Source organism: Grammomys surdaster, unplaced genomic scaffold, assembly GCF_004785775.1.
Source record: "Grammomys surdaster isolate TR1022 unplaced genomic scaffold, NIH_TR_1.0 126035, whole genome shotgun sequence".
Classification (NCBI taxonomy): Eukaryota; Metazoa; Chordata; class Mammalia; order Rodentia; family Muridae; genus Grammomys; species Grammomys surdaster.
This window is the reverse complement of record NW_021620848.1, coordinates 5,752,742-5,777,237: the sequence shown is the minus strand read 5'-3', so window position 1 is coordinate 5,777,237 and position 24,496 is coordinate 5,752,742. Positions and strand designations below refer to the sequence as shown.

The following is a 24,496-nucleotide window of genomic DNA, read 5'->3' as shown; positions in this document are numbered from 1 at the left end:
ATTTTTTTTTTTTGGTTTTTCAAGACAGGGTTTCTCTGTGTAGCCCTGGCTGTCCTGGAACTCACTCTGTAGACCAGGCTAGCCTGGAACTCTTGAACTCAGAAATTCGCCTGCCTCTGCCTCCCAAGTGCTGGGATTAAAGGCGTGCGCCACCACCGCCCGGCACAGGGGGCTTTCCTAATAACATGAAGCTAGCACACTGCAGATGCTTACTAAATAGGTATGAAGCAGGGCTGATATATCTCAGGGGTGGTGAGCACTTGTCTAGTATGCACAAGGCCTTGTTTCAATCCTGAGGGCAGCAAAGAAAAGTAAGGATCTGTAAACCAGATAAACCAGGGAACGAGCATGAGCTGTGAATCTGTACTGGGGTGGGGGAGGGGAGGTATGTCTCTTTCATGTCTCAAGTGTGTTTGACTATGAAGTTCACTGGGAGGTGGGGCAGTAAGAACATTTTTTTTTTTTGTAGAAGTAAGGCTATATGATGTATATTCTGGAGCATCCTGGAGCACCGTGTGTTAGTTCCATCTTTCTATAGTTATAGTAGAATGCAAGTGATTCATCTGAAGCTTTTAAGTTTGAATTATATTCCAGTGCTATCTCCCTAGAGTGGCATCCTGGTCCAATGAAGAGTCACAGCCTAATGTTCAAGACAGACACAGAAGCACTCAATTGCAATATAATGGGATATGGACCCCAAAGGGCAGACTTTGCAGATACGTGGGAGATGAAGGAGAGGGGAATAGGTTGAAATAGAAAAAAGGGTTCCCAGAGGTAATGGGTCTTAAAAGATGTATGGCCAGGGGTACAGTTTAGATGGTAGAGTTCTTGTCTCATATGCATGAGGCGACAGTACACATAGCCCAGGCATGGTGCTGCGCGCCTGTATCCTAGCTCTTGTGAGGTGGCAGCAGGAGGACCAGGAGGGCATGTGTGATCCTCATGTGTACAGAGAGTTTGAGACCAGCCTGGTCAAAACAAATGCTGGATATACAGTGATTACATGAGTCGGAAGTCAAGGAAGGGCGTTTCAGGCAGAGAGAAAGACACAGGTAAAGACACAGAAGCATAAAGATACATGTCATGATTGGGGAACCAGAAAGTTCCAGAAGGTGTTCTCAGTGCCGTACTTAAACTTTAGGGCACTGGAGGATGGACACTACTAGTTCGCTTGGCAGGTATTTACTAACAGTTGTGGGTCTGGATCTGGCTAAGTATGTGGACAGCAGTGTCTCAGACTTTTCCCCAGGGAGCAGGAAAGACTAGAGAGAAAGTGATTCTGACAGGACAGGGTTGCTGCCACCGTACACGGAAAGAACACCCAACCCCAGAGGCGAGCAGGCCAGGGTGGCTTCACAGAACATCAAGAGAAACCAGACACAGCAGGGCTGTGAAGAGTGTTAAAAGGCTTAGAGTTGGGAGAGGATGTCTGACATCCTGGGAACTACAGTGACTCAAGAGCATGAGCTAAGAAAATATGCAGTGATGGGGAGTGGGGGGGAGGGGCAACTGGGGCAAGGGAATGTTTCAGGTGGCACAGCACCTGATTTATCCTTTATAAAGACTCACTTACATAGAGGGAAAGGGTAAAAGAATTAAGATTAGATAGGAGATCCTTCTGGTAAGATGGTGAGGTGGCAACTGAAAGGCCCCTCATAGGCTGGGGACCCATTAGAACCAGGGTGAAAATTCTGGCTCTCTGAATGCTGGAGCCTTCCCTCTCGGGCTTTTTTTTTTTTTTTTTTTTTTTTTTTTTTTTTTTTTTTTTTTTTTTGTCTGTAAATGAAGTGGTTGGGCTGGATAATCCCAAGTATCCTTCTGACCTTAAAAGTCTATAATAGAGAGAAACAGAACCAAGGAGTATTTTGGTCCTGATGTAAGACAGGTAAAGTTTGGAGCGTGTAGAACACCATGAAAGGGGAGTCTCTCTGACCAACTAGTCATTATCCTGACTTGCCTCCTCACTTGAAAACTGACCTGCACTGCACTTCTGTCCACTTTGTTTCCGTGGAGCCCTCTCCCTACACCCAATGTGCCATTAGCAGTGTTCCCCCTCTACAACCTGGGGCCTGAACTGCTGGCCTGTGGGCCTGATGTGGCCATTCCCCTCTCAGAAAGTTTGCTGAGTCTAGGATGGCTGGAGGTTGGTATAATTGACCCACCCACCGCTGGGCATTCAGAGTTACATATAGGGGCTGGAGAAATGGCTCAGCAGTTAAGAGCACTGGCTGCTCTTCCAGAGGTCCTGAGTTCAATTCCCAGCAACCACATGGTGGCTCATAACCATCTGTAATGTCATCTGATGCCCTCTTCTGATGTGTCTGAAGACAGTGACAGAGTTACATATGCCTAGCACATGGTCTAGTTATGAGTCTCTGCTTTTAAGCACTATCCAGCTATCCAGTGCTTAAAGACACTATCCAGTGCTTAAAGACACTACCCAGTGCTTAAAGACACTATCCAGTGCATAAAGACACTACCCAGTGCTTAAAGACACTACCCAGTGCTTAAAGACACTACCCAGTGCTTAAAGACACTACCCAGTGCTTAAAGACACTACCCAGTGCTTAAAGACACTACCCAGTGCTTAAAGAAGTTCCTCTGACTGAAGCTGAGATCACATATGTGAGTAAAAATAATTGAAGTGCAGTTTGAAAGCATGACCATTTAGTAAAATGACAGCTGTGGGTCATGGTCCCCTCCTATACTGTCCCCTGTATCTTCTGTCACCACCCCTTGCCCTCCAGGCACACACCACCTAGCCTACTGCCCAGGCCCATGATCCTCTCAGTCATGAATTCTGATCTGGTTTACAGTATGAGGTATGCATTCCAGCAAGCCTCATGTCCTGTCAGATAGCAGGTGGTTATCCCCATAACCTTCATACCACTATTGCATCAGAGGGCACATCTCCCCCACATCCCTCTGTCACCATTGTAAGATGCAGGGAGTCCACTTTGTACTTTCTCCTTCCAGCAGCCTATAAGTACCTTCTGGAAATATCTAAACTATCCAACAGGAAAAGAGTTTCCTAGTCAATCTGAAGTTGGTTTCTCTATGGACACTTACTCTGAAGGAAGAGTGGGTGGGTGGGGTTTGGTTGGTTGGTTGGTTCATTTGGGTTTGGTTTTTCTTTCTCCATCTGCCTTACTACATTGCCTTGACTTCTTCCCTGTCTCTGAAGCAAGCTGCAGGCCTCACTGAGCAGCCACAGCTGTTGATAAACCACAAATTGTCTGGATATGGACTTTAAAGATGGCTTTGTTTTCTGTTTTACTGTGGACCGTGTGCTGCTGGCACATTATGTCTGTACACCACTTGCATGCTTGGTGCACAGGGAGGCCAGGAGAGGGCAATAGATCCCCTGGAACTATAGTTAAAGATGGTTGTGAGCCACTGAGAGTGCTGGGAAGGGAACCCAGGTCCCCTGGAAGAGCACCCAGTGCTTTTAACCACTAGACCATCTCAACAGTCCCAAGAGATGCCTTTTCTTAACTTATGGCACCTGCATTACTGTGAAAATTAACTCTTCTTTTGAAACATCTTGCTATGTTGCTCAGGCTAGCCTTGAACTCCTAAGCTCATGCAAACCTCCTGTTAAAGCCTTCTGAATAGCTAGCATTACCAGCATGCAAGCTTTTAGATAATTTAAATCCACCCCTGTACTCATTAAAATGGTTTTGAAAACCTCCAGAACTCCAAGAGATCAGGCAGGCAATCTGGTTCCTCTTGAGTTAGGCTCTTAGACCTTGCCAGTTAGTTTTAAATATCAACTTGACACAATTTGAGAACCACCTAGGAAGAGAGTTTCAGCATGGCCAGGTCTGTAGGGTTTTATCTTGATTGTGTTGAGATAAGAAGACCTTTCTACTGTGGATGGTGCCATTCCCTGGGCAGGACTGTATCAGGGTGGAGAAAGTAAGCTCACAGTGTGGTGGATCCATTAATTCACTACTCTCTGCTCTTGACTTGGTGTAACTTGACCAGTTCTCTCAAGCTCCTGCCATCTTGGCTTCCCCAGGACTATAAAACAGAACTGTGGGCCAAGTAAATCTTTTCTCCCTTAAGTCACTTCTGTAAGGGTATTATGTATGTCATAGCATCAGGAAAGGCGTAGGCCCTTGGGCACATCAGGAGTGTTTTTCCTTGTGACTGTAGGCATAACGCAAGCCTGTGTGCATGTGTGTACCCCACACACACAATGTTCAATATTTTCCACTCTGCTTACTATTACGTTCTGGTTGGTAGGCAGTAGGCTGATTCCACACCTTTCTCCAAAGACTGTTGGAGACCGCCTTTCTTGGCCTACCTCCATCCACTGACCACCTGCCTTCCTCTCCTTTGCGGCCTCATAGGCTTCTCAAGCAGTGCTTAGCCTGTAACAGTGAAGTATCCTTACTTGGAAGCTCATGAGGCCAGGGGCTCTGTGACTATGCCTAACTTACCACCATTTTTTTTTTTTTTTTTAGCATCTCACGTGAGCTGATCAAGTCTTTGTAAAGGAAAAGGCAGGCAGAGCTATTCCTCACATGTCTTGCATATTTTCCCACTAAAGTTGAACTAAAATTCAATTCTGTGTACATAGTAGACAGATAGCTTGCTATTTTGAATAAAAGCAAACCATTATTTCTGTGTAGTGTCAAGGTTTCAAACCATCTTACCGGCCATCACAGGTCACAATCTGGGGACTCTTGGGCCAAATCTGATCTGGAGAGTTTGGTTTTGTTGGTCCAGTGCTGGAACTGGCTTGGGCTTGAATGACTAGGTGGGGCACACACTACTTGGGCCCCTGGTATATAACCCCAGTGGCATTAGTCATTTCTGTCTACTTTAAAGCCTCTGCTCGTGCTCCCTGACCTCATGAAAACCTTCCATGTGTGTTGGCAGTTGGAATGGGGATGTCCTGTGATTAGAATGTCAGGCCTCAGAGTGGGGATGGTCTACTGGTGACAGTGGAATTGTTCCATCTCTCCCAGCAATGATCTTTCCATTCTTTCCCAGAGCTTTCTGCTTTGTGACTGTAAGCTGTAAGTAACAGCTACTCAGCACAGTCACTGTATACACCCATAAGCACAACAAATACAACCAAACAGGCTTGTCTAAGACCTTTTATCCAGTGGGAGACATGGGGACTTAGTGATGTAGTGATAAAAAACTCAGGGCTTGGAACCCCTATCACTGGTAGGCTTCTAGTTTGAGATCTGCCACAGATATGATCATAGAAAGCTCACTTTTCCTCTAAGAGCCTCTGTTTCCTCATCTATAAAATGGGTATGGTGGTAGCACCTCTCTAAAGGAGCTGGGGAGAAAGGGAGATTACGTGTATGAACACACAGCCCAGCACCTGGCCCAGACAGGTGTTCCATGATTAGTGGGTTGAGGCTGCCATCACTATGATGATTACTGACTCAGGCTGCAGGAAGGAGGAGTGAGTTGGGCCCTGGGGCTTATTATGTTTTCTCTGGGTGCTGAGGCGCAAAGAAGTCTCTTGGGAGGCAAGTGTGATTGGCTATGCTAATCTCTCTGATTCCTCAGGGTTCTGCTTGGGAAATGAGATGCTGCTGGAGTTTAGGGTCTGCAGCCCCTCACTTACAGCACTCAGAATGCAAGTCTCAGTTTGTTTAAGGTCTACCGTCCACTCTCCTGTGTGTTCCACACCATGTTCAAGTCCGCCCAGGCTATCAGACATCCACTAACGAGCATCCACAGACAGCCTTTCCTTCTTTCCTCCGCCTACCACTGGCCTCCTCATCTCCTGGTGCTCAGCAAAGAGCCAAAGGCCAAGACATCTGTCTGTTACCACTGCAGGGTGGCTTTACCTGCACACTCACCGCTCAGTTGGCCAGGCTGGGAAAGGCTTGCTCAGTGGGGAGGAGTCTGGCCAGCCCCTGTGCTTAGGACCTGCCCTCACATCTGCTCTAAGTAGAAAACCTGCAAGATCCATTAGTTTGCAATGTGATGGCTAGTGTCTGACAGGCTAACAACTACCTTATGGGGGGCTGGAGAGAGGTCTCAGCTGTTAGGATCAGTTGCTGCTCCTGCAAAGGACCTGTGTTCAATTTCCAGCACCACATGGTGGCTCACAACCTTCTCCGTAACTCTAGTTCCAGGGAATCTGACACCCTCTTCTGGCTTGTGTGAGCACCAGACACATTTGTGGAGCTCAGACATCAGGCAGGCAAAACACTCATACACATAAAATACAAAAATAAGTCTTTTAAAAACAGATTTCGTTTCTGGTTGGTCACACAGCTGTTAACAAAGTTAAGCCAAAACCCAAAGTCTGTTTGCTATGGTTCAAAGGTAGACACTGTCCCTCACAGCCCACAGGTAGAAGGCTTGGGCCTCAGGTGGTGTCATCAGGAGGTGGAACCCTAGGGGAGGTCCTTAGGTCACTGGAAGCATGCCATTGAGAGGCCTTGTGAGACATCAGTTCCAGTTTCTCTGCTTGGCTTTCTGGCTTGCAATTTCACAGTCTGACCTTCACATGTCACCCTGTACTGATATGCTACCCTCAACAGAGGCCCAAAGCAACCAGGCTGCTGATCTTGGACTGGAACCTTTTACAGCATGAGCTAAATCGACTTTCTCTCTTTATAAGTTAATTGCCTCTGTTATTTTGTCACAGTCACAGGAAGCTTACTAATCACACTGTTCTTTCCTTCTTGCCAGTTTGTGCACAAATTCATTTTGTAGGCATCGATCTCCTCTGTTAACAGGGTCATGCCTGATTCTCAACTGTTCCTCTACCAAAACCAGTCACTGGCACCCACCTGGAGCTCAGTGAGGTTCCTACATGGGTGGAATGGTCTACTCTAGAGTCTTAAGACAAAGCCACCACAGCCTCCCAAATTAAATGCAACCGTATTTGAAAGAGGTCCTTTATACACTGTGACCCAATATGGGAGCATTTCAAGATATTCAGGATAATTACCTTTAACACAATGAAAACCCAAGAGATTAACTAATGATGCCCCTGCACACACCTTGCCTTTCCCCTTCTCAGGAAGAGTAAGTCAAAGCCACGTTGGCGTTTTGTTCATGCGGCTCTTTCCTGTGGCTGTTGCTTGCCTCATGGTACTAGTAGCAATCACTTTGGAGAGAACTGTACGACTAATCCTTACTCCCTCCCCCCAATTAATGACACCCCATGCAAGCATCTCCAATGAAAGGCACATTATTAATATTCAAGGAAAAAAACTCTTGTAGCCATTTTAACAGATACCGCTAACAATGAACTAAATTTGCTTTGTGTAAGACAGAGAGTGAGCATCCCAAATTAGTTTATGTAAAAGCTGAAATCCTCCCCTGAAAGGTCTCAGTCCCATCCTCAAAGAATATCCCGATCATCAGCAGTGCCGTCGAGATTCCCGCCAACATTATCCCCTTTGTTGTCTGAAATGTAGAATCAAGCACATCTGGCAAATGTCCTGGAGCTCACAAATCTCTCAAACAGCGTCTAATTCCCAATGGTGAAAGAGAGAGCGCCACTGCCTAATCGAGCTACTCTTCAAAACAGCGCCGACTTTCCTTCAATCAGAAACAATGGCTTTGCTTTCTTAAAAATATCACACGCCAGTGATTATTTGCAGAGAGGCCCATTTTTACGCTTGAACCTGCGGGTCCCAGACAGAATTCAAAATGAAGACCATGAACCTCATTTGAATGTTCGCTTAGTTCAGTGGGCAGTGGGAAGAAAGACTGTGACCTGGCTTGTCTAGAGGCTTTGGGAGGAAGGTGAAGAGGAAGGTAGTGATGAGAGCTATCACTGACTGAACATCTACCATCTTGTAGGAGAGTCCTCCCATCAGCTATATTTGACAAACTGAGGCTCACTGAGGCTAAAGAATCCCCCCCACACACACACACTGCACACTCCGGAAGTTCAGCATAGATGGGAGTCACACTGGGGCTCAGCTGCCTTCTCTTTCCATCCTGTCAGGACTGTTCACAGGGGCCCAGCCAGGCATGTCACCCCAGCCAACTTTAGAATATGCCAACTGCAGACCGTAGACCTGAAAACAGAAGACACCTTTAGTGTTCTGAAGCTTAAACAGCTGAAATCTGTAAACATCCTAAATGCGCAACACAGGAGGGGGCAAAGAAGCCTGTGGAATGTTCTTATGACAGTTTTACTGAGCACCCCTGCTGTGTCTCAGGCACAGGCCTCCACCTCATATGGCACCAGCAGCCCTGATAAGCAGCACTGTGGCTCTCCTGATCATTCCTATTCTGCAGATGGTGAGAGTGAGGTGAGGTGAAATTCCTGGCTCGAGGTCAGTGAGCTGGAATGAAAACCCACATCCAGGTAGCCCCAAAGCTAAATAACGATGGCATTTGTGCTGGCTCTGAGTGAGAACATGGGGTTCTCACTAGTGACAGAACCAAGGGCTTTCTCAGAGACAGAGAGACGAAACCGGCTGAGCCACAGATGGCTACTTTCGCTTAGACAGGTTCTCTGCTTGCTTTATGCTCAAAATCGAGTCCTCCAGTGCTATGGAAAGTCAAGACTCCTCTAATCTCGAAGCAGCTGCTTCCCCCACCAGGGCCCATCCCATGTCTGACTCTCACATCGTCAAGGGTGGTCCAGCCAGGGGTAGAACTCTGACTTCCCACTGCCAATCGCAGCTCCTGCCCTTAGCCCATGCTACCTCTCCATGGAGCCTCCCTGGGGTTTTCTATAAGATGGCCAGTGAGTCCCACACAGCCCCTCCCACCACTAGCTCTCTAGCAAGACAAAAGGCAATTTACCCAAATGTTATAATCACCTGGAGGCTGGCACGCAGGGGCATCCCTGCTTTATCTGTGGTATTGTCAGCAGTACTATAATGAGGGCTTTGTGGAGGGATAATATCACACTTGTAACTGCCAGATAGAATGCCTCCACAGATCACACAGCCCTCCTGGCAGACAAGAGTATCTGCAGAAGGCATAGGAAAGCATAGGAAGGAATAGAAAGGGGTTTTAGGGACACTGAAACCTCCACTGGGCCAGCAACTTACCCCATCCCAAGCCTTTGAGGAAATGCTTGACCGACTTGACCGACGGGGAAACTCAGGGGGTTTGTTATTTGCTAACAGTTGTCCCCATTAAAGTGAAGAGCCAGCCTTTGAACCCAGACCTCTCTGCTAATATAGGTAAAGCTAAGGACCTTCTCCCCGGAAAGATATTGTTGAATCCACCAAGAGAGATTGACCAAGAAAGGGGAGGATTAGCCATCTGGAAGCAACCCATGGGTCCTTGACAGGATCCATGCTTGGCAATGTTACAACCTGCCCCGTGTTGTCCCTCCCTAACTTGTGGTATTGCCCACTGTCAATGTCTCACCTCTCTACTCCAAAGGCTTTGGAAATCCCCCTCCAGCTGCAGGGCCCATGGACTCTAGTAACAATGACTCCCTGCCCCCATGGCAGCCTCCTGGAAGCATCCAGAGGCCACAGCTTCCGGAATGAGCCTGGCCAGCATCGTTTTCTTTGTCTTCTTTAATAGAAGTAAATGCAAGGCTGTAGCCCATGGGCAGAAGCCTCACCTCTCTTCCACAGTTCTGCTCTGGAAGTTGGGGTACTTGCCTAAAGCCCACACCTTACCTCAGGGCTAAGAGGGACAGGTTAATGACCCTGCCACTTATAAGCTGGGCAGCTTTGAGCAGGTAGCTTATCTGCTCTAAATCCAGATTCCTTACTTGAAAACTGAGACTAGTAAAGGACCTGTCTTACAGTTATAGTGAGCGTGAAGCTGATGCAGGCAGTCTTAGTGGGAGCAGTGTGTGGCTCCGCCATGGCACGGTACACTTCACACCCAGTGAGGCAGGATGCCCTTGCAGGCTGTTCTCTGGCTGCCACCCAGTTGCTTTTGATGCCATTGTCAAAACAGAAGCAGTAGCTGCTGCTAGCAGACGTCTCCTTAGCGTCTGCCTTCGGGGCGTGGGCCCCCCCCATCCTCGTCTTTTCTTATCTACGTATAACTTCAGATCCCCCCGTGCCCCGGACTCGAGCCTTCACCGAGCCCTTGTGTACATGAGGTCTGTTCCCAACACCCAGAATCAGTGTATTGTGGAAAAGACCCCTGACAACACAGCAGGCACAGGAAGCCTGTACCTTCAGGGGAGCCCAAGTGCTCAGATAAACCACAAGTGACATGTGGAAAGCAGTCCCAACACACCTCCATGTGGCCCGTGATATCCATGCTCACATTTAGTTTAAAGGATTAATTCTTCTAAAACCAGGAATGCCCTCATTTCTCTGGTACCCAGCCCTGGGATTGCAGTGTGCTGTACTGGATGTATGAATGTGCCCCATGTGGTTGGGATAATGGCCCAGAGAATGAGGTGCTAAGGCTGGCCTTAAAGAGCGAGAGATGGGCCTTGTTAAATGGAAGGGAAGGAACAGCAGGATGAGACCACAGGGCACCAGGTCCCTAAGATGTAGTACTCAGACCTGTTTGTGTGTCAGAGGCTGGGGGAGGAGTCCAAGGGGACTTCCCGAACCTACCACAAGGGCTTTGCTGTGTAGGTCTGTGCATTCAAGCAGGGGACAAAGTGGGAGACTGAATGCTGGTTGGGTGGTTGGCTTCAATCTCCGGGCAGTGAACAGCCAGGATAGGAGCTACAAAAGGGCTCCTCAGAAAGTGGGACATGGCCACCGACTGCAGCTTTGAAGACAGGCATGGCTCTATCCTGGCACTGCTGTGAACTTGGAGAGAGGCTTTGGCTCTCTGGCCATCACTGCCCTCCCCTGTGATCCAGAGATGGAGCACTGACCTGCAACACCAGTGTTGAAGAATGCTTCCCATCCCTTCTGGTGTCCCCACTACTCCAACCTAATCCAGCCCTTGGCATCTCCAAGTATATGCTGGCTTTCATCATCCACACACAGCCAGAGATCAGGGCAAAAGGAGCAGATGCTGTAAAGTCAAGCTGACAGAGTGACCTTGGCTATGGCACTCAAATTTTCTGAATTGTATGAGGGCAGGCATCTTGAATGTGGTTAACAAACACAAATCCAATTATCAGCACTCAGAGAGTAAGGGCGGGGACGCAGGAAGAATAGTAACGAATCCCAGCAGTGAGGGTCTCTTGCACCCCTCCATCAGCATGCACTTGCTCTGGAGTGGGAGAGAGGCCGTCTGCAGCCTCCGTTCCTGAATGCCTCCTGTCCACAACAGGCACAGATGATGGCTCTAGATTAGCATCACCCACAAGCATAAGTCACAAGTGCATCTCCACCTCAGCAACAGGTTCTGTGCTTTGTTCCAACAATGTCAGGCACTCCATGAGGTGTCCCTGAGGCCTAGGATCTTTCTGAAGGACTTCCAATCATTTTGACTCTGGGCACTTTCGCCCTTACTCAGCAACTCCCACCCCAGACCACAACAGCAATACTTTCAGAAGTATTCATGAGGTCCACTGAGGTAGGGCATGTGGCATGCCTGTTGTGCCCTGTACCTGACCTAGAAGTGCTTCCTAGAATTCTTAACTCATCTTTCCCCAATGATAGCTCCCAGTGCACACCAAACCTCAAAGCCACTATCCTCACCGTTTTAATATTATTTGACTGCAATTTTCTTACACTGGCTATGATTTCTTGGGAGGGTTGTATAAAGCAGAGAACTCTGACAAAATGAAGAAACAGAGCCTGCCAATGGATTTCAAGGATAATAACATTGTTTTGACTTCTAGAATCAATAACTAGTCAAGTTTGAATGCATTAATCTTATTATTTATTTTTTTCAGTCTTGCCATTTCCTTTATTCCCAAGCCTCTTACATCTATCTGAATGGGCCTTGGCAAGCTCGTGGGTGCTAGGTTCTGAAGCTCTGGTTCCCAAGGGGTGATGTGGCTTGTCCTAATCCACTCCCAAGAGGATACTCCACACTAGGCAGAGCTGAGCAGCCTAAGGCCCTTCACCTGTCTGCAGCATGCTCTGCCTGGGCAGTGACTTCTCAGTCAATATTGACAATACTGAGGTCTCTGCCTCTGGTCACCACTGCCAGAAAAGTTCAAAGCCTCCTTTTTAGTTGGGAGTTGTGACAGAAACAGCAGGCATGGTGGCACTGGTCCATCTCCACCATCTCATGCATTTGTGTGTTTGAACTGCAGGTGGGGCAGAGCTCTGGGGTGGACACCTGGCATAGCGTGAAAGTATGATTTAGTAAGACTCTCCATCCCAGCCTAAGCTCCTATTTGCATTGACCCCGGGGTTAAAGGACAGTGTCCCATGGCAGAGGTTCCCTCTCTCAGAGCCAGTCTGGCCTTTAGGATGGTAAGGTTGGCTCCTGGGGTTGACAGTGCCTCTTCTGTGTACTTGTGATCACACACAATTAGACTTCAGATACACAGTCACTGCCACACACAGCCAGCCCCACACAGCGTATCATGTATACACCAGAGTTCCTTACAGTGTACACATGGCACCCTCAAACATAATCACTGGCACACTGACAGGCACACAGCCGTATATTAGAAAGCAACTGGGTAGAAGTGGGCACTTGCCTGTTCAGCACCTGCCCTGAGCCTTCTCCCTCTGCTTTAACAGTAAAGAAGGAATTCACTTCATCTCCTAAGCTTTCCTTAGGGTAAGTGATGGCAATCCCATCTCTCTCATTGAGAGAGGATGAACACACACACACACACACACACACACACACACACACACACACATTCCTGAATACACAAAGCACAGCCCCCCTAGGCTCTGGGCTGGGGAGCCTCTTTCCACTCCCTGAGGCCTGCTGCTGTGTTCATTCTTGCTCTCCTCCCTTTCCCAGTCTATTCCCCTCCCCTCATACTAATGGGATCTGCATAGGCGTGGTGACCACAGGGTTGCCTAGCCCAAAGGTGTGCCAAGAGTCCAGCTTGTGGGTACCCAGGGACTCCAATCTGCCTGTTTGCCCACCATGGCTAACCTGCCCCAGCCTGTCCTCATGGCTTTGAACAGAACCCATTAGCTGAGCTGTGCCTTTTGATCCTCTTGGTGCTCGTCCTATATATGAACCTCCTCCCTGTGGCCCCCACCCCAAATCATCCAGTTTGGGAATTAAAGACCCATCAGAATGATGCCTCTAGCTTTCACCTCCTCAATACTCATGAAGCACCCTTCTTCCTGGCCAGGCCTCACCACTGTACAGATGGGACCCTGGCTCTGGGATGGAGAAGGGCTGGTCACCCAGCAAGTGGGTGGTTCCTCATCTGACCCAAGCGTGTGTGTCTGGTTCCCAAAGTCTCACCTTGTAACTCAACTAACTTCTGGCTTCTCTCTGGGTATCTGGCATGTCCTGTGTATTAAGAGCTCTCAGAAGCATGTTTGAGAAGTGACTGCATGGCAAAGCTTCCTAGCAGGGACATTCGTAGAGGGAGAAACAGGCCCAGGGAGGTGGCAACATCTTGCCCAAAGTAGTGGCACAGAGCCCCAAAGGCACAGCATGTGTGTTGTAGGTGTGTATTGTATGTGTGTGCTTGGGTACACTTCCTTGTGTATTGCAGATACGGAGGCCAGAGATCAATTTCAGTTACCTTACACTATTGCTCCTAATTTTATTATTTTTGAGAAAGGGTCTCTCATTGAACCTGGAGCTGGCTAGCAAGCTAATCTCATCTAAACAGCATAGCCAGCAGGCTTCAGGGATCTACCTGTCCACTCTATTCTTACACAGGTGCTAGGTGTCTGACCTCACATCTTCATACTTGTGAAGCAAGCACTTACTTTGCCCACTGAGCCATCTCTCCAGCTCTCAAAAGCCCTACTCTTAGCCAGTGTGCAACCATACTGCTTCCTTCCTGCTAGCTGCCCAAGAAGCAACTGTTTTCTTGCAGCCCTCCTGAGACCTCAGTTGTCCCTCAATGTCACGTGACCCACACACTAAACTATTGCCACCTTCTGTGACCTAGGCACAGTCTGGCAGGCCTGGCCCAGATCTGGCCTATGCAGGCTGGCCCCTTTCCATCTTTCCTGGGAGGCAAGCCATAGGCCAGCCAGGCGAAGAGCTTTCTGCAAGTGGTTAGTCCTCAGGTATGATCCAAGGCCAGGTGGTGAGGTACCCACCTAGGGCCTCAGGACACAAAGGCAGCCGCAGCTGGCAGTCTTGGACCTGCACTTGGCGTGCCTCCCTACCCTCTGAGGAGCTCACTTTGCTCAAGGAGGGGAGGATATTATTCTCTTTTGATCTCAGTCCCATAGAGTAAATCTGTTACTTTTATGTCCCCAAGTTTACATTTCTTTATTCATTAGTTCTCCATGTAGGTATTAAGTGCTTTAAATGTGCTGGGTCTGTGCTGGGCTCTGATGACATGGCTGCTCCAATCTCTTTGAAGCAACCATGACCTTGGCTTCCTCACCAGGAAGGCTGCCATCCAGACAGGGCCTGAGAGGCAGGAGGGCCCAGTCCACACAGATCATGGGGTCCCTTGTCTCTGGACAAGTAAATCCATAGGCCCTTTTCCAACCCCACAGCCATCCACTATAGGAACTTAATTTTTCCTGAATCTCAGAGCATCACACTCATATCAACAGCCCTTTGTATTAAAAGGAATAACTAGATGTCAGTGTTTAACGGATGCCACACTTTGGTATTATCTCGTTTAGGCCTTTCTTGATTCTTTATTTCTGCTGAAGACAGAACGTAAGTTCTCCTTGTGCATATTAGGGAATTTTTCTACCACTCAGCTGTATACTGGCCTATTCTTTCAGAAGGTCATGTAGCCCAAGCTAGCTAGGAATTTCATTATTCTCTTGCTTCACTCCTGAGGCAAATCGGAATGAAAAGGGTTTATTCAGATTCACCTGGCAAAGCGTTTACTGGCCACCTCTGCATGCTGGCTGCAGTGGTGTCTCACTGAGAACTTAGCTCTAAGCCAGTGGTTCTAACCTTCCCATGATGCGGCTCTTTAATACGGGTCCTCATGCTGTGCCAGTGCTTCTCAACCTTCCCGTGATGCAGCTCTTTAATACGGGTCCTCATGCTGTGTTGACCGCAGCCATAAAGCCATTTTCATTGCTACTTTATAACTGTAATTTTGCTACCGTTACGAATCATAGTGAAAATATATGCAGGATATCTGATACACAACCCCCAAAGGCATTGTGACCCACAAGTTGAAAAGTGCCGCTTTAACGGGAAAGGGGGGCACTATCTAAGAAAAGATTGAAGAACCATGGTATGGGGGGCCAAGGGAGAAAAAAGCAGTGAATGCTTTTGCTTGGCTGTGTGAAGGGCTTTGGTTTCTCTTGGAGAGCATCATGTCTGGTCTGTAAGGAGCACACTGGATTGTCATGCATTAAAAAAAAATAATTTGTTTATTTTCGAGCAGTTACAGTCACAAAATCACCGTGAGGCTCCTACAGCATTTCTTCGTATGCCCCATGCCCACTTCCTCCCTTACTCCTAGCCACTGTTGTGTGGTACCCTTGGCAAATTAGTGCCTTCATATTGTCTTAATGTTGGTGATCTAATGTAACTAAAAGCCCATCGTGTATTCAAATCCCCTTTCTTTTCCCAGTGCCCACTTTCTGTTCCAGGATCCCTTTCAGGACATCACATGACATGTAGTTGTGTCCTCTTAGGTGTGACAGTTGTTCCAGATTTTCTTTTTTATTTAGTGTGTTTTTGTTTGTTTTGAAACAGGGTCTCGTTGTGTAGCCCTGACTGGTCCAGAACTCACCATAAGCCCAGGCTAGACTCAGTCTCACAGAGATCCTCTTACTTCTGCTGCCTACATCCTGGGATTCAAGCCATGTGCCACCATACCTGGAAAGGATTTCTGCTTTTGGTTTGGTTTGATTTTCAGAGCTAGGAACTGGGTTCCTACTACTAGGCTACACCCCAGATGCAGATTTTCTTGTTTGGGGTGACAGTTTTGAGGAGCACTCGGCAGCTATTTTGTAGGATGTTCCTTGATTCAGGACATTTAGATGTTTCTCTTATGATTAGAGTGGGATTGTAGGGTTTGGGGAAGAAAACCACAGAGGTGAAGGGTCATTTTCATTCAAACATAACAAGGGGAGGGAACAGGCTCCCTGGGGTTTCCTTGGTACTGGGGGTGAGTCCTGAACGCCTGGCCTCAGCCAGGCTTCTCTGCTGCGAGGTTTTAATCTCCCTGCCTTTAGGAGGCAGTCGCTCTGCAGGAGGGCAGGACATCTATTCAGATTTTTGTTCACTTTTGCCAATATTCTTATGCTAGTGTTTTTTTTTTTTGTTTTGTTTTACTTTTTAGGAGTACTAGTATTTTTAGAAACCTAGAAATCTTGTATTTCAATGGACAAAACACATAAAAAGCCTCAAGATATTATACTGCAGGGCAGGACAAAAAGAGCCAAGAATTATTTTAAAATTCTTCCGTGATCAATACCCATAAAAGAAAGAAGATGTGGGGAGCACCAAAGGCAGGAGGTAAAAGCTTAGTCATCCACTGCTGACTTGCCACAATTCACTTTATCACCTTTAACTTTCCTTCAAGCCACAGTTGTACAGGGAGCATCCTATCTATAAAAGTCCATGGAGGGTTGTGATTATTGTTGGGGGGGGGTTGTTTTGTTGTTTTGCATCATCTTGTTTATTCTGGCTTATTATCTTATCAAAAGCATTTCCCCTGTGTTGCCATACACACTTCACGACTATCATTTCTGCTGGCTGCTAAATATCCCCTCCCCATGGCTTACAGTGAAAGGTCGCTGCCCTCCTTCCCAGGCCAGCAGGTTGCTGGCATGAACAGTACTTAGAAATCATTTGTTGAATGAATGAATGAATGAACGAACGAATGAACAGCACAGTAATCATTCTCAAGTTTAGAAATGGACACCATTATCCATCCTCTTGATTCTAAACAGCATGGAAACAACTAGATGACTTCCTTAGGGCAGTGTCCCAGAGTGGCACTGCCAGGCCAATGAGATCCAGTGTCCCAGAGTGGCACTGCCAGGCCAACGAGATCCAAAACCTTAGGACACTGCTAAATACACTCGCACAGAAGTCTTCCCTCCACTCCCCCACCCCCACTTCCCTCTGCCGAGGCTGATCGTTTACAATTGATTAAAGAGTTCGTGGGGGTGTTCTCCCCATCTTTTTTTGCTTTCCTCCCCTCCTCCTCCCCTCCTGCCAAAAAAAGGGAGGAAAATTATCCGAGAAGGTGAAGATGTTCTCAGACAATCATATTAACATATTCCAACAATCGCAATTTGCAAAATAGTAATCACTACTCTCGGGCTCCAGGAGGCATTAATCAAAGCTACAGGTTTAATTCCATTTTAAATATTGATGAAATGTGCTCCGGCAGCCTCACCCTGGCGTGGCAGGGCCAGCAAGGAGGCGCCAGGAGGTGGAGGGAGGGTGGAAGAGCAGCTGCCCGAGAGAAGGCATCTGTGATTCAAATTGGTGGCTGTGCAGCCAGGTAGAGAGTGAACAGGGTAGTAAAGAGGGCTGTTAAGTCCATTGCTGTCAATTTGTAACGATCAGGGAGGGGCCCGAGGACTGGCTCAGCACAATACACCCAGTTTGTCTGGTTTCAGGGGTTACCGCTGAAGAGGCTGCAGCTGCACTGATTCCAATAGCCTGGAGACTTCAGAACTGTAATTATCAACCAGGCTGCTCACAGTGTGGCGAAAGTGGGCTCCACCAGCGATTAACTCCTTGTGTGCTGACACATCAGCGGAGCACCCCACCACACACCCTTGGGTTGCCAGCCTCAGCTAGGACAATCAGGCAGCCTGCTAGGGGAAACTGAGGCCACTGGTCACTAGACTGATGCTTAGGTCAGTCTCCCAAGGCCAGAGCATGCTCAACAGCAAGCTTTTTGCCTTGAGTCACATGCAAAGAAATAATAAGGGTAGATGGGGATAGCCATTCTGGAAGCACCATCAATCTTGCCCTGGGAGGAGGAGTCAGGCTGCGGCTCCTGATGACCTTGTGGAGAGTCCACAGGCCAGAGACAAGTTCTGTGAATAAGCATGGTCTTCCCAACCCCTGCTGGATTGTTACAGACCCAATGAGATGGAAGGTTTGTATGGTACATCCAACTATTTATATGCCTCTTCCCACTGTGAGTCTGGTGTTTTTCCTAGGAAGGTGCCCCTAGGCAGGCCCCTAAGCGAGGGAAGGTTTTTACTAGCCACCTGCTTTGCAGCTTTCAGTGACTCCCCTTGGTCCCTAGTTTCCAGCCTTTATCACCTGAAGGGAATGGGGAGTCCCTTCCTCCTACTTGAGGCAGTGGATTAAAGAGAGGTAAGGAGAAACACCCCCATTTCTGTGGCCTAGAGGATAGAGATGGCACAGAAGGACAGGGGGACAAGGAAGGACAGACAGGTAATAAGGTGGTTGTTGGGAGCACAGGTGAGTAACATCTATGCTTCCCTATGGTGCTCCTCTCAGAACAAAACCCAGGCAAGTTCTCCCATGTGTCCACAAAGGCAAGAGCCCCAGAACTCTGTTCCAGTGCTGTTTTCTGCTGTCCTTGATTTGGGAACTTAGAAGCAACAGAGGACGGAGTCAGCCATGGGTGCAGCCAGCTATGAAAACACGAGGCATGGGTAACAAGCAAAGAACAGGAAAAGTGAACTGTACAGTGGAGCAAAAGAAGTCCCACACAATGTGGCTCACAGCACAATGCCATTCTCGTAAATTAAAAACACATTTGCACACAAAACAAGAGGGCATATTTTATAGAACTGCATGCATTTTTAGGGGTGCCTGCCCTGCCATTAGAGTGGGCCCATGTTGTGGTGGGGGAGGGGCCGAATCTGGATATGTGTGTAGAGGAGAAAGAGAGAAGAAAGAAAAATGAAAAAAAAATCCACAGAGGGTCCCAGACAGAGAGGTGGAGATGCTGCCCTACAGACTGAAGATTGGGACTCAGTCAACTGTAAGTCTTAGAAAAGCAGCAGCCACGGGCTCAGATCCTCCTGGGCAATCCCACATGCTAACCTAGAGGTTGAGCACAAGTGGTCAGCCCCCTAGTGAACCACTGTTCACTAGGTCTGCCCAGCAGTGGGAAAGACTCACTTGTGTAGAGGCTGTGGAGGTAGAGTGCAGGGAGAGGATGTGTTTGGGCTTCTGAGGGTATAACACCAGCATAACTGTACTCGCTGTCTGCATTCTCCACTTCGTACCTCAGGCTGTGTATCCTAGTACTTTGTGCTAAGGTCTGGCCCAGTGCAGCGGTACTGCTGCTCATATGGCATGTCGGCAGGTGACTGCCTGAGTGTAAGGCTGTCACTCTGCCTGTCAGGATCAAACCAACTCAAAGTGGCCAAATGCTCTGGCTATCTTCCTCAGCCCCACGTTCACACCATGAGCTCTTCTCTAATTCAGAGGTCAGTTTTCCCACCTAGCTACTATGCTGAGCGATGCTATAACAATGGAAAGGTCTGCTCCACACATTCAAAGCTAAACCAACCCCTGGGCCAGTGGTCTGTGCCGGAAGGCACAGCAGACCCCAAGATCCCATCTGAGAAACATCCCAGGCTGGACGGTTCCTAGTGAGTACCAGGAGTAACTGGCTTCTCTCCCTACAGATGATGATGAACATGAGTGGATCGTCAGGACCTGCCGCAAGGGCTGGTTGGCAACACCCACCCAGAAGTCCTATCCTTGAGCACCTCAGCCTCAGTATCTCACCAGGAACTTCCTTCTGCCCACAGCTGGCCAGGGAAACTGGCTGCAGTCCTAGCTTCAACTTGGGTTTCAGAATAAAGGTTTTCTGCACTGAATAGCCCCAAGGGTGAGTGCTTTAGAAGAATTTCTTAGAAGGTGCCCCCATTTCACCTGTTTCACTGCCACCTTGGTAGACCTGGGCCCAAGCCCAGACTTGCCAGTCAGAATGTCTGGAAATGAAGCTTGACAGGTGCATTCTCAGTGACTTCTTATGCACGGGAGAGCTCAAGGACCCTCATCTCAGGACATAAATTTCTTGCTGAATGAATAACTAAGAGGTGAGAGTCTTCCACATATGAGGAGTCTGTGGCTCAGAGAAGTGTGACTGGCTGGGTGACTCACTAGGCACCTTCCCCCAGGGCCACCTTTCCCTCTAGGCACTGGATCTACAAGGCACTTTGGTATCTACCTGGGGTTCAAATCTCAGCTCTATCTCGGCCACCTATCATGCAACTTTGGGCAAATCACTTCCCTAAGCCTCAGCTTTAGAATCTATAAAACCATGAGGGAATATTGCTGTTGTGGTTGACTTCTCAAACAGCAGAGCAGCTCAGTGAGTCAAATGAGATAGTTCAAGAAGCTGGCACCTGGCAGGTGATCAATGTTGACCCTAAAGATCAGTTTGTGTCACTATAACACTAGCACTTGGAAGAGTAAGGCAGACAGACCCTAAGCTCCAGAGCCAGCCAAGGTTACATATCAGAAATAAAAACAAAAATAAATCTGTTTGTTGTGCATATAATCACAAAAGAGAGGATGGTAAAAGGTCCCAGGGCTCCCCTTGAGCCCTAAGCATCCTGTATCTTTGAATGACATTTGTTCACGGAGGCTCCCCCCCTTTAGACCCCAGGCTACAATCCATGGTTTACTGGAGCTGCCCTGTGGAGATCGAAGAGAGGTCAGGCTAGAGAGAGATCAACTGAAATCTTCAGGGGGAAAAAACAAACAAACCTCAAACAAGGAATTCAGATTGGATGTACAGAGAGGGAGAGAGACATCAGCCAAAGGTTTAGGTCCCTTAGCTAGCAGCACCATGGAGTAGACCTGGGGAAGTCATCACTCCCTTCTAAGGCTTTACTTACTCTAGGAAACTGACAGGGGAGAGCTCTGCTGCTGGTTCTCAAACTGGGCTCTCAAAAACAGAAGGTACTTTAGCAAAAAAAACCACATACATACTCATATACACACACAACTAAGTATATTCTCTATCATATGCAAATATTTCTCTATCATATCCATATTTAAAATATAGTCTAGAAAGAGAATCAGAAACAAAGTTAGGGGTGGAAGATACAAAAAAGAAAAAGGGTGCTGTAAAGATGACTCAGTTGCTACAGCACTTGCCACACAAAGCCTGAGGACTTTACTCTTGATTCTCAGCACCCAGGTGAAAAACCAACCACAGCAGTCTGGACCTGTCATTCCAGTGCTGGGGAGATGGAGACAGGAGCTTCTCTGTGGCTTGCTGGTCTAGCCAAATTGGTGATCTCTTGTTGAGAGAGAGAGAGAGAGAGAGAGAGAGAGAGAGAGAGAGAGAGAGAGAGAGAGAGAGAGAGAGAATAACAGATATACCTAGGGCCTCTATGTGGTGCACACTAGCGTGCACACACACACACACACACTATGAACTTTCATGCAAGACTTATAAGCAACATGCCCAAAGCTGCAGCAGGTGAGAACACCTTCACACCCTGCAGGGAGCTCTACCCTCCATACCTAAGGCTTTGAGTTGAACAAAGGATTTTTACAGAGGAACCAATCAGACAACCACCAGACCACTGTCCAGCATGTGTGTGACTCTGGAACCTGACAAAGCCACCACGAAACTCAGTCTGTGCTAAAGCAGAAGCTGTCATGTTAAATTCTTTCCCCTAGCACATCCCTGTCTCCCTTCTCTCCTGCCCTCCCCCAATACTCTCGCCTTCATACCTAGTCTATAAATCTCACTGAACAGTATCCAGCTCAGATGCTTCCCCTGCCTCAGGCCCCCAACATACTAGACGGATGTCTGTTGACAACACCGGCCAGACAGAGAGCTTCTCTGAGATAGGGCAGGACTGGACTCTGAGTTTGCAGAGCAGCACAGGACACAGCAGACGGTTGGTATTCAGAAAGCAGAACAGAGGTCGGCAGGCAGCCTGACTTCCCACAATGTAGTCCATACATAGAGACAACACAGTATATCAGAGTAGAAACCCGCCCTGGTGTCTTAGCACAGTGCCTTAGTCCACTGCCTGTGGTGCCAGTTTTCTAGGATTACACCAAGCAGCAGCTCACACCAAAGCTAGGGTCCGAAGCACTTAACTGACAAGAGTTTAGCAGGAGAAAAATGGAATCCCATGGCATTCTGGGTTTAAGTGCCGGCACTTCTACTCGCATTAACTTTATTTATTACACAAATAAGACATTTACAAAGCACAACATGAAAGGTATGTAACAAAACAGACATTGGTTTTACAAAAAAAAGTGCTTACAATTTTTCCATTTGTGTGTGTTCCCCCCTTTGTGTGTGTGTGTGTGTGTGTGAGTGTGAGTGTGTGTGTGTGTTTAAATAAATAGCCTTGATGGCCTGTACATTTCCAGGCTGCTCTGGACAGGGTAGTGGAGACGTCTGAACTGCAACATGCTACTGCCACATGATCCACACAAGAACTAGACCCTGGGGGAAGGCTCAAGGCAGAGTGGGTACCAAGTGACCTGGGCTCAGCTGGCCACTTACCACATGGCTGCAACTGGAGTTTTGATCATTAGGAGCAAAAATCAAAGGAAAGATCTGGGTTCCCCAAAGTAAGGGATCAGACCAGGTTTCTCTTGCTTGAGTCACAGGGTGACTCTTGCCTGGCACAGGGTGCTGGAATTCTGAACCAAGCCACACTCACAGCATTCTGGGAGGTGCTTTCTCTTTGTCCTTAGTCAGTTGTCAATTTTTGGAAGGGAAAGGATGCAAGTTCCCTTCTGGAGTGTCACCCGTGCCTAACCCTCCTCCAGGTCCCGCAGCAATAGCACAGTTGATCGCATCCCAACTTCAAGCATGGGAATTCTGAAACCTTATCCAGACTCCGAGAGATAGAGTGCTGTGATCGATTAGTGATGTCTGCCACAGGTGAAGCAGGGACAGCAACTGCATACATACTATGAATTTACCTTTCCTGTCCTGGAGTCTTCTCAAAACAAGGAGGAAGACTTTGGCTAACACATGCTGCTAGGCAGCCTCTGGTTAGAAGTGCATCAGGCCTAGAATTACAGGATAAGCTTGGAACAAATGGGCATCCCCTGAAAACATAAACTGGGGACCTGTGTAACCTGAGACCTTCATTTGGAGTTGGCCTCTGCTCTTAGGAGTTGGCTCTGTGCAGTTGGTGGGGAGATTGCAGAAGTGCCAGCTGGAATCCTGGGCTTGGCAGATACTCACTGAGGCTGTGGGCACCTCTCTTCCCTTGGGGATGAATCAGAACTAATGTTCTGGCTGCCATTTCTCTGAGCTCTGTTCCTTGGTCCTCGTGAGTAGTCTCACCCCACCCCCAGAGAAGACTGGCTCAGGCCCTCATCTCAGGACTGAAAAGTAGCCAACAAGGGTCCCTAATGCTAGCCCACCTAAACATTCAGTGGTGTCATCGTGCAGATCAGACACCATCCTTTCCATGACTCCTGCTGGGTAATTAGGTGGGGGAAGCCCCCCTCCCCAAGTTTTCCTCTTTTCTCTCCATGAAACTCTCATCACCTCTCCAAGTCCAGCATACCCAGTCCTTCGCCTCCAAGCCAATGGGGAGTCTTTGGCACCCATCCCTGCCTATCCCTCTGCCTCTTCATCTGGGCAGGACTCCATCTCTGCCCTGTTGGGCCTCTCAGGGTTGGTCAGTGTCTCTTCTTTTTCTGAGTTAACTTGACATAACCAGACAGATGGAAATGATAAAATTAGAACACAGCTTTCCTTTGGGGACATCTCACAAACACTGTAGAGTTTTCCAGACAAAAGCAGCAGAGTATATAATGTTGGGGGTTGTTGGCTATTCAGAATTCAGAGATGGTTCCAAGGAAGTAGTAAATAAAGGCCAATATGGGGGAGAAGAAAACCTGTGAAGTAGGAGGCTGTTGTTGACTGGCGATTGGATTAGCCATTGCTGCTTTGATCAGCTGATGTTAAGCACAACTTCCAGTTGATGAGGAAAGACAGGCTGCTTGTTTTCATGCTGATGCCACATTTCAGGGAGCCTGCCTTCCCAGAGAGGGACTCTGCTGCTCCTGGTGGGTTCTGGTTCTCAGCAAGAGAGGGAAGACTGGGCCTGGGTTGATGGGGTCACTGGCAGAGGGCAGGATGGCAGCGGGTGAGGGTGTATGCAGAGGTGGTGGATCCCTGGCCACAGCCGGATGCTGGATCTCAGCGGCTGAGGGGCAGCTGTGTGGTGCCCATGGACAGATGTGCAAGTGCCGGCAGCGTTAGTACTGAAAAAGGATGACCTGCAAGAGAAGAGCAAAGGCGGTGGCTAAGCTGGGGCCTTCTGCAGGCAGCAGCCCTGGGGACCTGCAGACCTGGAGAGTGGTGAGCTCAGAACTTAGACCTGGGCTCTGTTTACATGCTGTGAAACCTCGGACAGCTTCACTCCCTTTTCCTGAGTCTGTTTCCTCATGTGTAAATATTGATGGCAAACTCTCTCAGAGCAAGAGCAGCAGCAGAGACCCACCATGTGCTTCACTCTGGACCCCGTGAACATGTGTGGCACTGTTACTATGGCACATTGCAACTGTGCTGATTTATTATTTGCCATTTTATTAATCCCTGACCTGATTTGCCAATTCTGAATTGAATTGTGCTTTACCATATATATATATATATATATATATATATATATATATATAT

At 48.1% G+C, this 24,496-nt stretch overlaps 2 protein-coding genes across 5 annotated transcripts in view; one reads left to right on the top strand and one right to left on the bottom strand.

Annotated features, from left to right (window-relative positions):
- The window catches only part of Morn5 (MORN repeat containing 5), a 29,657-nt gene extending 9,963 nt beyond the window's left edge, over positions 1-19,694 (top strand). Inside the window, exon 5 of the mRNA XM_028754719.1 lies at positions 19,500-19,694. Within this exon, the coding sequence (XP_028610552.1) occupies positions 19,500-19,579 (80 nt within the window). The 3' untranslated portion in view covers positions 19,580-19,694. The remainder of the gene's footprint in view (positions 1-19,499) is intronic.
- A 2,292-nt stretch (positions 19,695-21,986) lies between these two features.
- The window catches only part of Lhx6 (LIM homeobox 6), a 23,736-nt gene continuing 21,226 nt past the window's right edge, over positions 21,987-24,496 (bottom strand). For 3 of the 4 annotated variants that reach the window (XM_028754710.1, XM_028754711.1, XM_028754713.1), the window contains one exon: positions 21,987-24,096. In XM_028754710.1, coding sequence (XP_028610543.1) covers positions 24,076-24,096 — 21 coding nt within the window. In that variant the 3' untranslated portion in view covers positions 21,987-24,075. The remainder of the gene's footprint in view (positions 24,097-24,496) is intronic. The other variant, XM_028754712.1, reaches the window with a different exon arrangement.